Source organism: Panthera pardus, unplaced genomic scaffold, assembly GCF_024362965.1.
Source record: "Panthera pardus isolate Hobbes unplaced genomic scaffold, ASM2436296v1 HiC_scaffold_15, whole genome shotgun sequence".
NCBI classification, from domain to species: domain Eukaryota; kingdom Metazoa; phylum Chordata; class Mammalia; order Carnivora; family Felidae; genus Panthera; species Panthera pardus.
In genome coordinates this window covers 4,741,968-4,756,388 of record NW_026526710.1, presented here as the reverse complement: position 1 = coordinate 4,756,388, position 14,421 = coordinate 4,741,968, and the positions used below count along the sequence as shown (strand labels likewise).

At 46.9% G+C, this 14,421-nt stretch overlaps 1 protein-coding gene across 5 annotated transcripts in view; it reads left to right on the top strand.

The window, feature by feature from the left end:
• Positions 1-14,421, top strand: part of HECTD4 (HECT domain E3 ubiquitin protein ligase 4) — a 189,799-nt gene that overhangs the window by 140,357 nt on the left and 35,021 nt on the right. For all 5 annotated transcript variants that reach the window (XM_053902041.1, XM_053902039.1, XM_053902040.1 and 2 more), the window contains exons 45-53: positions 2,842-2,945; positions 4,756-4,917; positions 5,031-5,179; positions 5,457-5,536; positions 7,348-7,511; positions 8,137-8,374; positions 9,329-9,465; positions 9,894-10,020; positions 13,378-13,515. In XM_053902041.1, coding sequence (XP_053758016.1) covers positions 2,842-2,945; positions 4,756-4,917; positions 5,031-5,179; positions 5,457-5,536; positions 7,348-7,511; positions 8,137-8,374; positions 9,329-9,465; positions 9,894-10,020; positions 13,378-13,515 — 1,299 coding nt within the window. The remainder of the gene's footprint in view (positions 1-2,841; positions 2,946-4,755; positions 4,918-5,030; positions 5,180-5,456; positions 5,537-7,347; positions 7,512-8,136; positions 8,375-9,328; positions 9,466-9,893; positions 10,021-13,377; positions 13,516-14,421) is intronic.

The window sequence follows — 14,421 nt, the reverse complement described above, 5'->3', positions numbered from 1 at the left end:
CCACACACCCCATGGCCTGGCCTCGCTTCTTCCTCCACTTTAAATCTGTTTGGTCTTTGTCTCCTCTTTCCTGTTGCCTTCTAATCCGTATCATTGGGTCGCATTAGGTGCCAAGTGTCTGTCGGTGAGGTATAAGTCAATAAATTTCTCACCAATATCCTAAACAACCTCTGTGCTTTACTTCCATTGGACTACTTTTTTTAAGGGGGGAAGAGCGCAAGGGGGTGAGCGGCAGAAAGGGGGGGGGATACGGGGACAGAGGATGGGAACCGGGCTCTGTGCTCACATGCTGACAGCAGTGAGCCTGATGTGGGACTCAAACTCACGAACAGTGAGATCATGACCTGAGCTAAAGTCGGACGCTTGACTGACTGAGCCACTCAGGTGCCCCTGGACTACTTTTTGTTTCTCCTAGGACCTCTTTTTTTTTTTTTTTTTTTAATGAGGTATAAGTCACATACCATACAATTTACCATTTTGAAGTGTTAGTGTGTTCACAGAGCTGTGTCTTCATCACTATCTATTTCCAGAACTTTTTCATCCTCCCACATACAAACTCTTTGCCAATGAAACAGTAACTCCCCTTTTTCCCTCCCCCAGCTCCTGATAATCTCTAATCTACCTTCTGTCTCTATGGATTTACATCTTCTGGGTATTTCACATCAGTGGAATCGTACAATATTTGTCCTTTTTTGGTCCAATTTCCTCCACTTAGCATAATGTTTTCAGGGTTCATCCATGTTGTAGCAGATCTCAGAGGTTCATTACTTTTTATGGCTGAATCCCATTCCATTATGCATAGACCTCATTGATGAATTTACGAATACTTGTGTTTGTACTTTTTGGCTATTATGAATAATGCTGCTGTAAATACGTGTATATGAGAATTTATGTGGATGTATGTTTTTATTTCCCTTGGGCCTGTATAGGGGTGGAATTGCTGGGTGATATAGTAATCCTGCATTTAACTTTTGAGGAAGTGCTTTCTATTTTGAGGAATTGTTTTCCACAGTGGCTGTGCCATTTTCCATTGCCACCAGCATCGTATGGGGGTCCTAATTACTCCACACCCTCACCAACTTTGGTGTTACCTGTCTTTTTGATTAGAGTTCGCCTAGTGGGTGTGAAGTGATATCTCACTGGGGTTTTGATTTGCGTTTTGCTAATGACTGATGATGTTGAACATCTTTTTGTGTACTTTTTGGCCATTTTTCTTCTTTGGAGAAATGTCTGTTTGAATCCTTTGCCCATTTTAATTGGGTTGTCATTTTGTTGTTAAGTTGTAAGAGTTCTTTACAATTTTAGCTCTCTTAGTTCCTGATCAGATATAATAACATAAATCTTTTCTCCCATTCTGTGGGTTGTCTTTTCACTTCATCGGTAGTGTCCTTTGAAACACAAAAGTTTTTCATTTCAGTGAAGTCCACTTTATCTCATTTTTCTTTTGTTGCTTGTGCTTTTGGTGTCCTATCTCAGAAGCTGTGGCCTAATCCAAAGTTGAAGATTTACACCAATATTTTCTTCTAAGAGTTTTACAGTTTTAGCTGTAAGGTTTTTTCAGGTCTTTGATCCATTTTCGCGTTAATTTTTGTGTGTCGAACGAGGTACTCCTAAGACCTCTGACTCCTGACTCTCCAAGACCATTTCCCATATTGCCAGACCACCTGGAATTTCCTTCCTTCTCTGCTTATCGAAACCCTGTCTTTTCTAAGACCGAACTTAATGCTGTCTTTATGAAGCCATCTTGGGTCCTGGAATGAAGTGATCACCCCCTCCTCCCTGCCTGTGTTTGTGCTTAGATCATATCACATACTGCGGCCTTGGACCGTGTTCGTCCTTGTATGTGTAAATGCATGCACACATCTCCTCTGTCCTCCCAGAATGGGAGCTTTGGTTCATGTATCTTCGTATTTTCCAGCATCAGCACTGTGCCTTGCCCATAGATGTTAAATAGATATTAGGTTTGTTTTTTTTTTTTTTTTTAAGTTTATTGATTTTGAGAGACAGTGCTAGTGGGGGAGGGAGAGCGAGAGAATCCCAAGCAGCCTCTGCACCATCAGTGCAGAGCCGGATGCAGGGCTTGAACTTGTGAACCGTGAGCTCGTGACCTGAGCTGACATTGGATGCTTAACCACCTGAGCCACCCGGGTGCCTCAGATACTAGATTTTTTTATTATTTTTTTATTTTTATTTTTATTTTTTTTACATTTTTATTTATTTTTGATAGGCAGAGAGAGAGAGAGCACAAGTGGGGGAGGGGCAGAGAGAGAGGGAGACACAGAATCGGACGCAGGCTCCAGGCTTTGAGCTGTCAGCACCGAGCCCGACGCGGGCCTCGAACCCACAAACCGTGAGATCATGACCTGAGCCGAAGTCGGACGCTTAACCGACTGAGCCACCCAGGTGCCCCGATACTAGATTTTTTTTAAAAAATAATTTCAATAATGGGAATAGAACTTCCATTTATTGCGTGTTCGCCCTGTGCCGGGGACTTGGCTAAAGGCTGCACTTGTGTCACTTCATTTCATCTTCGTGACGACCTTGTGAGGCACAGGTGCCATTGTTAACCCCCATTATCAGAAGTGAGATGGTACATATCTGAGTGATGAAGCCAGATTCTGGATCCAGGCAGCTCAACTTCAGAGCACGTGCACTTTGGCCACCTTGCTGTGCTGCTGAGCTGTGTGTCGTAGACAAAGCTGTCTCAGGATATTTGCTCTTCTGTAAGAATTTTGAGTGATCTCGGAAGCCGCGTATCACCTTAGCCCTGCTCCAGAAGGGTTGGCACTGTCTCGGGGGCTGTGGGACTTATTTTCACGTATGCGGTGGATTCCCCTCCAGGAGAGCGACTGGCAGTTGTGGAGGTACAGTGTGAACGGCTGCGGATGCTCTACCGGGACTGCGCTCGGCCCCCACCGCCTCCACTGCAGGCCGACCGGAGACAGGTGAGCCCCGTGCCGTGCGCGGCCACAGCGCACCGCGTTAAAGGATGCCGACCGGCACGTTAGTAACCTTTAGAACGAGCGTTCACAAAGCCCTTTGGAGGGACGCACTCCGTGATGATGTGCTGTCATCTTTGAATGTCCGAGCACATTGATTTGACATCCTGAGTCTTGAAAGATCGTGGCAAAGGAGCAGAACTCCATTTGTAAATAACTTCTTAAGGTATCAATAACAGAAGAAAAGCTTTTTTCAAAACTCTAGTTATATAGTCTGTCTTACAGAGGAATAAGCATATGTATGTAGAGAGAGGCTGAGAGGTGATTAAAAAGCAAAAGTGGTGAAGTGTTGAGAGTTGATACCTCTGTGAATGTTCTTAGCTTATTCGTAATAGCCCCAAAATGGAAACAACCCAAACGTTTATCACCTGATGAACCAAGATGCCTTCATCGTGTATGCATATCGGGTATATGCGATGGAATGTTATTCAGCCTTGAAACGTAATGAAGTAGTAACACATGCCACAATGGGAAGAAACCTGAAATCATGCCAAGCCAAAGAAGCCAGCCACAAAAGACCACGTGCTACGGGATGTCCTGTGTATGAAGTGTCCAGAACAGGCAGATCTAGAGACAGCAGATGGGCGATGCCAGGGGCTGTGGGGGAAGGGGTACGAGGAGGGACTGCCAGTGGCTAGGGGCTTTAGGGGGACAAAAACACTAAAAAGTTGATGGCGGTGACGGTTGCTCGACTCCAGTAGACTAGAAACCACTGAATCGTATGTCCACTTTAAGCAGGTGAATTGTATGTTACGTGACTTATATCTCGAAAAATCGGTGCATCTAGGTAAGAGTGTACAAAAATTGCTGTTGTGATTTTTCTGTAGATTTGAAATTATTTCAAAATAAAAAATTAGAAACATACAGAAGACAAAGCGTCCCCTGAAATCTCAACATCTGGTTAACATTGTCACGATAGCCACGGGATGTGTCCCCTGTACTTTTTCGTGACCACGGGGCTGTGCTGCGCATACCTTCTTACCATCTAACTTTTCTCCCTCAGTAACTCCATAGTCCAGCATACACTTGTGCCTCAGTTTCCCCATGCAGGCTTTTCTTGTTGCCCTGCATTGTCTCTAGTTTCCACCACAGTGATTTGATGAACGACACTGGAGCTAATCACTGTATGCATCTTTCAGCCCTTTCCTTAGGATAAAAACAAAACTCACAGGTTAAAAAAATGTGCTTTTGTCAACAGAGTAGCATGAAGTTTAGGACTAGATTTATTAAAAGTTATGAAAGAAAAAGTTTTTTCAAAAAAAGCAAATGTAATATTACTTCTTGGCTTTGAGCTGAATAGCAAATCACAGGGATAAAAATTGTGACCACTGATGGGTCTGCAGCTTGGTGTGTAATCGCACAAGCAGGAAGACAGGGCAGGGGTGAGGGCCTGCACGCGTCTGTGGAAGGAGAAGGAGAGATGTAGGAATGAAAACCTCATTTTTCATCACAGAAGCGATATCCTGAAGGGAATTAAAAATGGCATTCTAAGCATAGAAGGAGAAGAGAGGTAAGTTTCAGAGTGAACCGTTAAAGAGCTGCAAGAGTGATGGTTTCTAGAGAACAGCGCCGGGCATAGCAATGGAGACTGCCTTTCTTTTTAAATAAAGAGAAGTTTTCCTTTGGAAAAACAAGCTACGTTCTTAAAAGATGTACCTATATTATAATGCCACTAAGTAAAAACTTTTCTTCGTTGAGGGGGTACAAAGATTTGTGTTTGCAGTTGTATTGAATGAGACGCTTTCCCCCGTCACAGCCCAAAGAGATCACTTGGAGCCCCTCGAGAGTGTTCCCGCCTGTCCGAGCCTGCATGTTCTCGTCACGCCTGACTTCTGTCACCTTCCTGGCTGACCCCAGCGCTGGGGGCGGTCTGCCCCGGGGCACATTTATCTATGCCACCTCACCACTGCCAGTGCAGGTGAGAAGTCACACGGTCTCTCGCCTCTTCCCTTCATATTTGAAAGAAAAAGCAAGTTCCAGGAACGCAAGTTGAGCCCTCTGATTGCCTGCCCGCTTCTGGTGTTTCCTCAGGCCCCATCTTTTTACTGGGAAATTGAAATTGTTTCCTATGGAGATACTGATGACGACACGGGACCAATAGTTTCCTTTGGCTTTGCCACAGAAGCAGAGAAACGAGATGGGGCTTGGACCAATCCAGTGGGGACTTGTCTTTTCCATAAGTAAGTGGCTACTATTGCTGTTATTTAAAAAAAAAAAAAAAAAAAGTAGTGGGTGTGGGTGTTTAATACTGAAATGATATCCTTGTAATCTCAATCTCCAAAAGTGTATAAAATACCAGTTGGAAGTATATTCAAATTGAGGGAAAGAGAACAGCTCTTAGGAGTTCTCTTCGAATTACTCTGATGCCGCCGAAGCCCCTGGGCGCGTTCGTGACTCAGCCGCCTCTGTGTTGGCCGGGGAGCCTTGTCTTTGACTTTCCTTCGCTGTCTTTCATAGCAACGGCCGAGCGGTGCACTACAATGGCTCCAGTTTATTGCAGTGGAAGAGCGTGCGCTTGGATGTGACTCTCTCTCCTGGTGAGTGAAGCAGGAGCCTTTTGTTTTCTTTTTTTACACTGCGTATTTCTGCTATTCCCTGGTTTTGTCCAAATAGGTTGAAAGTAAATTAATGTAGCAACTGGAAGTGGGCAGTTGGTTAGTGAAAGCCAAGTACTTGTCATTGCTGTCTGCTAGCGTGTGCCCAACCGCTCATTTCGTGAGGCCGTTTTCATTGAGGAGCCTCCACCTGCTGAGGCAGGAGTCACATCCACTTTTCATTCGTGTCCATCTGTCCATCGTTGGCACAACCTGAGGTTTTGCTTCTGTTTGAAGTTTGGTCTCTTGGCAGCTTTTCACTGATGTGCAGATAAATAGGCTAAAAAAATAAAAAAGGAGGGAGCTCTACCACTAGCCCCGAGGCACTTGGAAAATGCACTATCGGTAGATAACGTGCCGTAGACTTTGTTCTCGGGAGCCTAACGTCAGGTCCCGCTTCGGCAAACCTGCCCGGATGTTTCGGTTACATAGTCGATTCAATTAAAAAAAAAAAAGATTTTCCTCTTCTTTTTAGCCACCATATAAGTCACTTGCTCTGTGTGGATGAATTGGGATCAATCCTGCCTGATCCAGCAGAGGAACAAAATGTAGGCACTGTCCTCTTGCCGTTAGGAGCCCCCCAAACAGGGTCATCAAGGTGGCCCAGTCAGTTAAGCGTCTGACTCTGGCTCAAGTCATGATCCCGAGGTTCATGGGTTGGAGCCTGCTTCAGATTCTGTGTCTCCATCTCTCTCTGCCCTTCCCCTGCTTGTGCGCGCGCTCTCTCTCTCTCTCTCTCTCTCTCTCACTCACTCAAAATAAACAAACACTTGGAAAAAAGAAGCCCCAGATGTGTTGGCTACATGGTTTTGGACAGTGCATCTTAGTATCAATGAAGCCGAAATCACTGTACGTGGTCGATGGTCTGGGCTGCTCAAATGGGGAAGAGTAAGTCACTCCATCCACCAGATAACCTCGTATAGCTGACTGGGGGTAATTTTGCCATCACTTAACTTGGGGAGCTGGTTGTTAAGTTGCACCTTCCAGGGGGCGTAGCATTTTCGGGTATGGTCAAGTTACGACTTGGAGATAACTTCCGGGCAGTTACTTGTCTCTTTCTGGAGCAGACCTCTGACATTTCAACTGAGTACTTAAGTGTTTTAAGCACAAAGGAGGGTTTGGGGAGAACGTGGGAGCCATAGATAGTCAGGATTTTTATTTGTCACTTTCATTTGTTTTGTTGGGTCCCATTTTAGTTGTTGAGAACTTTTGGACTTGGACCTCATGTAAACATGCTACCTTCTCAGAGAAATATGTCTGGGTAGGAATCGAGAATTCACTTTTTTACAACAGAATCTCAACTGGGTGCCTGGGTGGCTCAGTAGGTTAAGCGTCTGTTTATATTTTTAAGACCATATCTAAATCTTCCACAAATTCACTTTATGCCATAAGTAATTCTCTATGTGTCAGTAGAAGAAAACTTACATTCCTCTGTTAAAAAAAAAAAAAAAAAAATCGTACCAAATGCTTTCCCTTTTTGTCTTGGCTACCAGGAAAATAAAGGCTAAATTTAATATGTAATTGTGGGAATTGATTTAGACACTAGTTATTTTCTTCTGAGAGTTTTGATTTTTCCTTTTAAAATTATTTCTGTTGTGTTACTTTATAGTAAGTACAATATGTAACTCCGTGCCTTTTTCAGTTGTAACTAATGGCATAAACAAAGCTAGTCCGAGATAATGTGGCCTGATCACCCTTTATTTGTAATCAGTAAAAGGGAAAACAAGATGTTTCCTTCCTGTTCTCTGCCATAGGTGATGTGGCAGGAATTGGCTGGGAGAGAACCGAGGGGACGCCACCTCCTCCGGGGCAGCCAGCCAAGGGCCGGGTGTACTTCACATACTGCGGGCAGCGCCTGTCCCCGTATCTCGAAGACGTCTCTGGTGGGATGTGGCCTGTGGTTCACATTCAGAAGAAGGCAGGTTGTCTTACTGGGAAGGAAAACAAGTTCTCCTTAGTAATTTGGGCCGTGCTCCATCACGCCGGGGAGGGCAATCTCCTTGACGGAATCCACCATTCAGTTGCTGATCTCATCCAGAGGCACCCTCCCAGACACCCCATAATAATGTTGAGTCTGGCACCCCGCGGCCAGTCAAGCTGACGAGTCAATTAACCATCACAGTACGACTGCAGATCGTAGACTTAGGGAGCAAATGTGACCCTGAAGAAGCAATGCCTGAGCCAGGTGTAGGCTATTAACTGGTCTTAACTTGGCAAAGTTGGAGGGAAACAATGTCCCCAGTGAAGGGAGCAGCTTGTGCGGTGGCATCAGACGGAAGGGAACAGTGCTGGGAACAGGGAAGGTCGCTGTCTGAGCAGCAACGAGCGGGAGAGTGAGGTGTGGGAGGGCGGGCGCACCGGCCTGGGCAGAGCTTGGTCTCCGCTCCAGTGCACGTGGTCACGCCGGCCCCTCTGCCTCGCCCCACATGCTCTCCCAGAGCCAGGGCCATTCTTCTGATGACCTTCACCTTGGAGTGTTAAATGCATAAAATAAATCAACAACCCTAGCTCCTTTCAAATCCTTTATTTGACCTCCTTCCCAGAACACCAAGACTCGCGCTAACTTTGGCTCCCGCCCATTCGCCTACGCGGAAGGGCAGGCCCACCGCAACGCCGCAGACCTGTGCACCGATCTGGCAGAAGAGATCAGCGCGAACTTTGAGGCCCTGCCCTTTGCCATGGCATCTGACAGTGACAACGACGCTGGCACCAGTATTGCGTCAGACCCCGGCACTCACGGGCCGCCGTGCCGCATTGCTGCTGTGGCCACTGCTCAGCAACGTAAGCCGTCTCCTCCCAGGGCCCCACTGCTTCCTGGGAGTACAGATGCTGCTAATTCATAAATTCTCACTTGGGCAGGCTCTGGTGCCCGTCGGATATGGGGCGATGGGCCCAGTGATATAAAATGGGGAGCAGGAGCAGCATGGGAGACTAGAAAGCACATTCCCACATACGGGAAGCCTGCCATGACTCAGTGCTGGCAGAATATTGCCACCTGGAAACGCAAGCCTGAAAGATTGTCCACTTTTTGTAAGACAGCTAAAAACCCTAGAATTTTAGGGGTGCCTGGGTGGCTCGGTTAGTTGTCTGACTTTGACTCAGGTCATGATCTCACAGTTTGAGTTCGATCCCCGCATCTGGCTCTCTGCTGTCGGTACAAGCCCACTTTCGATCCTTTGTCCCCCCCTCTCTCTGCCCCTCCTCCTCTCTTTCCTCTTTCTCTCTCTCAAAAATAAACATTAAAAAACCTCAGAATTTTATTTGAAATCTTTTATCTTTTGTTTTAAAACTGAGGCCATCAAAGACTAATAAAACACTAATTGTGGAATCTATGTGGTGGGTATTAGATGTACACTAAAAAACTTTCCTGATTATTTGAAAAACTTCATAATCAAATAAAACCGAGCTTCCTGAACTAACGGTATCTGCAGACTGTATCTGGCCCTTGGGATACGGGTTTGCAAACTGCTTTAAGACTATTTACTTCTTTCTCATGACGAAGAACTTTCCAAATTCTTCTCCGAATTGAATGAATTATACCCATAAAAACGATCTTAGGATTCAGGATAACGGTACATGATTTGTTATTCCTTGGCTTTGTGTTTCGAAATCCCTCCCTAGTGCTGCGAGTCCTTCATGCAAATGAAGATACTGTGGTTTGTCTGAGGGGCAGAAGTTCGTGATTTTTCCAGCCTGCTCTTCCTCAGAATTCACTGTCACTGTGCTCTGTTACAGAATACGATAGTGACACTTCCTGTCATTATAAAGTAGAACTCAGCTATGAGAATTTCATCACCTCTGGCCCAGACCCCCACCCGCCTCCCATTGCGGATGACGAAAGTGATGATGAGGACGATGACGACGTCCCACAGGTGCGAGGCCCGTGGCCCTTGACCAGGACAGGCCCGCCGGGAACGATTTTGATGTGAGGGTACAAGGCCGGAGCGGTTACACTTCCCGCTGCGTCCCTGTGTTTGAGCAGTGGCTCTGGAGCATTCACCTTGCAAACCATGTATCGGTAGCGAAGCCTTTTGGGCTCGTTTGCCCAGTACTCCTCTGGGTGTGGGAGAAATGAGGTACCTTGATGCCGCAGTGAGGTCGGGGATCGCATGGTGCTCATTAGGCTTTAGAGGGAAGGGAAGGGCTTGCTGCATGCAGTCCGGCTGTTTTCTCCCCTGGCATCTGAGGGGGTGTTTCTGCGACTGGCCTCAGAGTTGGGTGAGAGCTGTGCGTCCGGGAGGGGGCTGGCGCCCACCCGAGCTACTCCTCTTCTGTTGATGCGTTTGCCTTCTCCTTCCAGGAGGACCACTACGCCCTGCTGGTGAAAGCCTGGGAGACCAAGGTGTTTCCTACTATCCGAAGACGCTTCCGCAATGAGGCGGAGCGGAAGTCGGGCCTGGACCAGATAAAGGGTGCCTTGCAACTAGGTCTGGTGCTTTACCTTTTCCTCGGGAGCCACTTCGTGACTTGAAGAGACGTGCTTAGATGAAAGTAGATGTAAATCAGGAAAGGGGGGCTCGCCTGAAGTCAGGCCAGACCTAACCGGGTCCTCTACCCGTGCCTTTACTGAACTCTGCGGTCGCCGGCTTTCCTTGCCAGGCTTTTCTTTGCTTGTCCACGTAACTCTGTACGTGGGGGTGTCGATAGGCCGCTGAAATGGAAGTGAAATGGTCATACCGAGAAGTTGATGGCCAAATGATGTGGGCTTTCCAGGTGCAGCTATGCCATTTACTGTCCCTACGACCTTAGGAAACCTACTTCACCTTTCTGGGCTTTCCTCACCTTTGAAAGGGAACCAGTGATGGTAACCACCTCATCTGTGTATGAGACTTAACTGCCTTATACAGATTAAGCTCCTCCAAAAGCCGCGTCCAAAACATAGGAAGCATTCGGTTCATATGGTTCCAGATGCCACCGTGATGGTGGCAATGGGCATTTTTCTCCCGCTGGCACAGTTCATCCAGCAAAGAATAATGCAGAGCTTGACCCCAGACAGTGAGTCTTGAGTACAGGTAGCTAATTTCTCTTCAGTTTTCCTCGTCTTGTGAAATACCTGCTTTTTTCCCCCAACATGGAGGCCCTGGGGCGGGGGGGGCGGGGGGGGGTATGTAAGAAGTTTCATTTTTGTCCTATGTGAGCAGCTTTGCTCCTTTTTCAACTTGTTCTGAGACTAGGACCCAATAAAGATACCCACCCCCCCACCCCCACCCCAACCAAGACCTTTATTTTTTGGCCAGTTTATATGCTGAGTCCCAGATTTCCAGTGATTTCTTTTTTCCCATATTGGCACCAGGACTAATCAGTTATGTGTACAGCTGTGGCTTTGTTTTTATTTACTTATTTCCTTAATGCTTTCTATCCCCAAAGCTAAGATCTTGTTTAAACATAACCTTAGCCATACCTCCTGTGACCTGGTGGGATTGCTGCCGACCCAATTCCAGGGCAGATAGTATTCTCCTCTTCTGTCAAGAGTTTCAGGCAGAGGGAGCAACATTAGGAAAGATGCTCAGTGGGGGTGAGCTTGGGTGATTGGGGGACCAGCAAAAAGGCCAGGCAGCAGGTGTGGCCGAAGAGGAGAGCACAAGGGAGGGGCAGGGACAAGCGTTGGGTGCATGAGGACTGTGGATTTTATTCTGTGTGAGACAGAAGCTATTGGGAGGTGGTAAGCAAAGGAGCCACGTAATGCGATGTAGTAGATCCCCGAGATAAGAAGAGAGTTTTTCTTCCCCGTTCATTCTCAACATCTGAGCGAAATGCCCTTTTGTGTTCTGCCAGAGTGCAGAACAGATCTTCTGCTCAGACAGCTCGATGCCAGATTTCGTCGCTGCCCACCTTGAAGCACGTGTGCAGCCATTCAGAGGTGGGAGGGCTTTATTCTAGTGGCTTTTATTCGGCCATTAATTCATCACTTACCCATCCCAACATTCAGCAAGCGACTCCCAGGCATCGGGCCCCTGGCTTGGGGAATCAAGAGAGCCTCTGGGAACAAGACGGAGAGGGTCCCCTCTCTCACCGCGTATATCCCAGGGGGCAGCAGCAGACGACATGCGGTCAGGGCTGGGCGGTAGATCAGGAGGCCCCAGCATGTGTAGGTAGGGCAGCCCGATGCAGCGTGGCTTCTCTACCTGGTGTTTAAGCGGAGATCTGGAGCTAACTCGCCACCAGCAGCCTTACCGTGAAAGACGTGAAGCGCCGTTTGGCGGGGGTGGGGGGCTGGTACTTCCTGCTGTTGGGAGAGTAAGAAAGGGGGAAAGAATTCACAGTATGCAAATGGAAAGCTCTTATGTATGATCATTGGTTGCTGTGCCTTTATTTTGACGAGGTTCTGCTTCAACTTGGGTACCTTTTCTTTCACCCTTTGGTGCTGGAGTCATCCTTGGTGTCTGTGGCCGAGTGTGCCTCCTCCTCCTCCGCTCCCAGTTCGGTTAGGGGGAAGTATAGACAGCACAGCAGAAAATGTGATCATCCAAAGGCGGCCTCTGGACCAGAGGCAGACTGATGGCTCCCCCAGAAGTACCTCTGGCTCCTGAGCCAAGGTGTTCTCTCGGGTTCCATCCGTGTGGCCATGACTAGTCGTATGAACTATATTAATCCAAACATAAAAGATTTACCTTTTGAACATACCCTCCTTCAATGTAGCAGTGGCAGAAGTGAAAAGGAGGGGTGCGGGTGGCTCGTGGTCCCCGAAGGACCACCTCTGTGCGGTGCATCAGCCTCCTGTTGTCAGGTCCCCAAGGAAGGTTAGTGAAACGACCCCCGCACCGAGTGTGATTGAGCTCGGCATTCTCCCCGTGTTCCTGGACTCCTGCTTAGTAGATAGCAGAGGATTTCTTTTCTTCTCTCCCCCTTCCCTTTGGAAAATGTTGCCAAGATTATTTTTCCGCAGTCTTCCAGTATCAGGCCACATTTCTGGCTTCTTCTGACAATTCTTTCTCTCAGCATCCTTCTCTAATTGCAGCCTCCTCAACTGTGCTCAGAAAATTGCTGTGCCTTTTCCCTACATAAAGGCTGGCAAATAAAGGAGTAGGAGGCGAGTGTGATGGAAATAAGCCTTGTGCGAAGGCAGATGTGTCCACACCCGTGTCTGTACCCACACTTCCTGAGCCGCGTGCGAGCTACGGCGGCAACAGCAGACGGAGACACTGTACCCGCCTCTCTGTGCTCCCCGCGGTGCCATCTCACCAGGGCTTTGGAGACTTGTGGGCTGGGTGTATTAATTAATAGTGGCTGTTTGTGCTGAACATAATGATGTGTTCTCCCTCTGGGAAGGAAGAGCAGGGCGACCTCCGGTACTGAGTAGAAGCTGATGTAACTCTTTCGTAAGCAACACGTGTTTGCTGTAGTAAAAATCACACACAGTACAAAAATGAATAAAGTAAGAAAGAAACCTTTTCCTCACTTCCTTCTTACTGTCCGTTTGTCCTGTACTTAGTTCTTAGGTCATCGTGCAGCCATGCCCTTTGTGTCCGATCACTTTTAACTGCTCTGTATTGATAAATGATCTTGTTATTCCTACTTTGGGATTTCCCAGCAGTGCAGCAGGAGGTGTTCTTGTATCTTTACACACTCGTGCTTGTGTTTCTGTGGGAGAGATTTGAGAGGTTCCTACAGGCAGGGCAGTGAGTGTTTTAAACTTGCTAGACCCTGCACAGTCACCTTCCTCAAAAGGCTGTGTACCCCCACAGACGGCGTTGGGGAGATTCTCTCGGTATCAGTCAGTGTCATGGTTGATCTGAAGACCGGGTCCTCTTTGGAGAGTTTCCAGTGTGGTTAATATTTTTTAGGCATGGTGGACATTGCCCGGCAGACGGTCGAATTCCTGTACGAGGAGAATGGTGGCATCCCAAGAGACCTGTATCTTCCCACCATCGAAGACATTAAAGACGAAGCAAACAAGTTCACGATTGATAAAGTTCGAAAAGGTTTTGCTTTCCCTCTTACTTCGTCTATGAAACTGTGTGTGGAATGAGAAGTTGGGTTTTCACTCGGCCTCAGCTGGCCTCCTGTACATGTCCCAAACTCACCGGCATGTGCAGTCAGATGGCACACTTATGCAGAGGGGGATATGGGGCGTGGGTGGAGGGTTCCAGGTAGGCCTGGTTAGATCATGGCTGCTCAGCTAATTAACCAGGATTGTGTGGTTGCCCCTGTGCTTTTTAGAATTTTAACAGAATGTGTTTGTTCCTTTGATTAAACATCTGTTGCAGATTTTGAGGAAATGAAAATCCAGAAAAGCACAGACAAAAATTGAAACCACTCATTATTAGCCCTTCATAAAAATATCAGAGTATCAGGGACAGGGGCAGAAGTGTATATTTGCTTTTCTTTCTTTCTCTTTTTTAGGTATAATTCACATACCATAAAGCTCACCCTTCTACAGTACTCAGTTTTTAATATACTCACAAAGTTGTAAAACCACCAAACCATTACCTCTAATCCCACAACATTTTCATCCTCCAGAAAGAAGTCCTGTCCTCCACCATTTCCCACGTCTCCTTCCCCTGAGCCCCATTAATTTACTTTCTGTCTCTCTAGATTTACCTCTTCTGGACATTTCCTATAAATGGAGTCCTACAGCATGTGGTCTTTTGTATCTGGCCTCTTTCATATAGCACAGTTGTTCAAGATTCATCCATGTTGTAGCCTGTGTTAGTACTTTATTCCTTTTTATGGCAAAATGATACTCCATTGTATGGATAATACCCCATTTTTTAAAATCGTTCATCAAATGTTGGACACCTGGGTTGTTTCTAACTTTTGGCTTTTATGAGTAATGAATGCTACTGTGAACCTTGGTGTTCAGGTTTTTTGTTTTTTTGGTTTTTGGT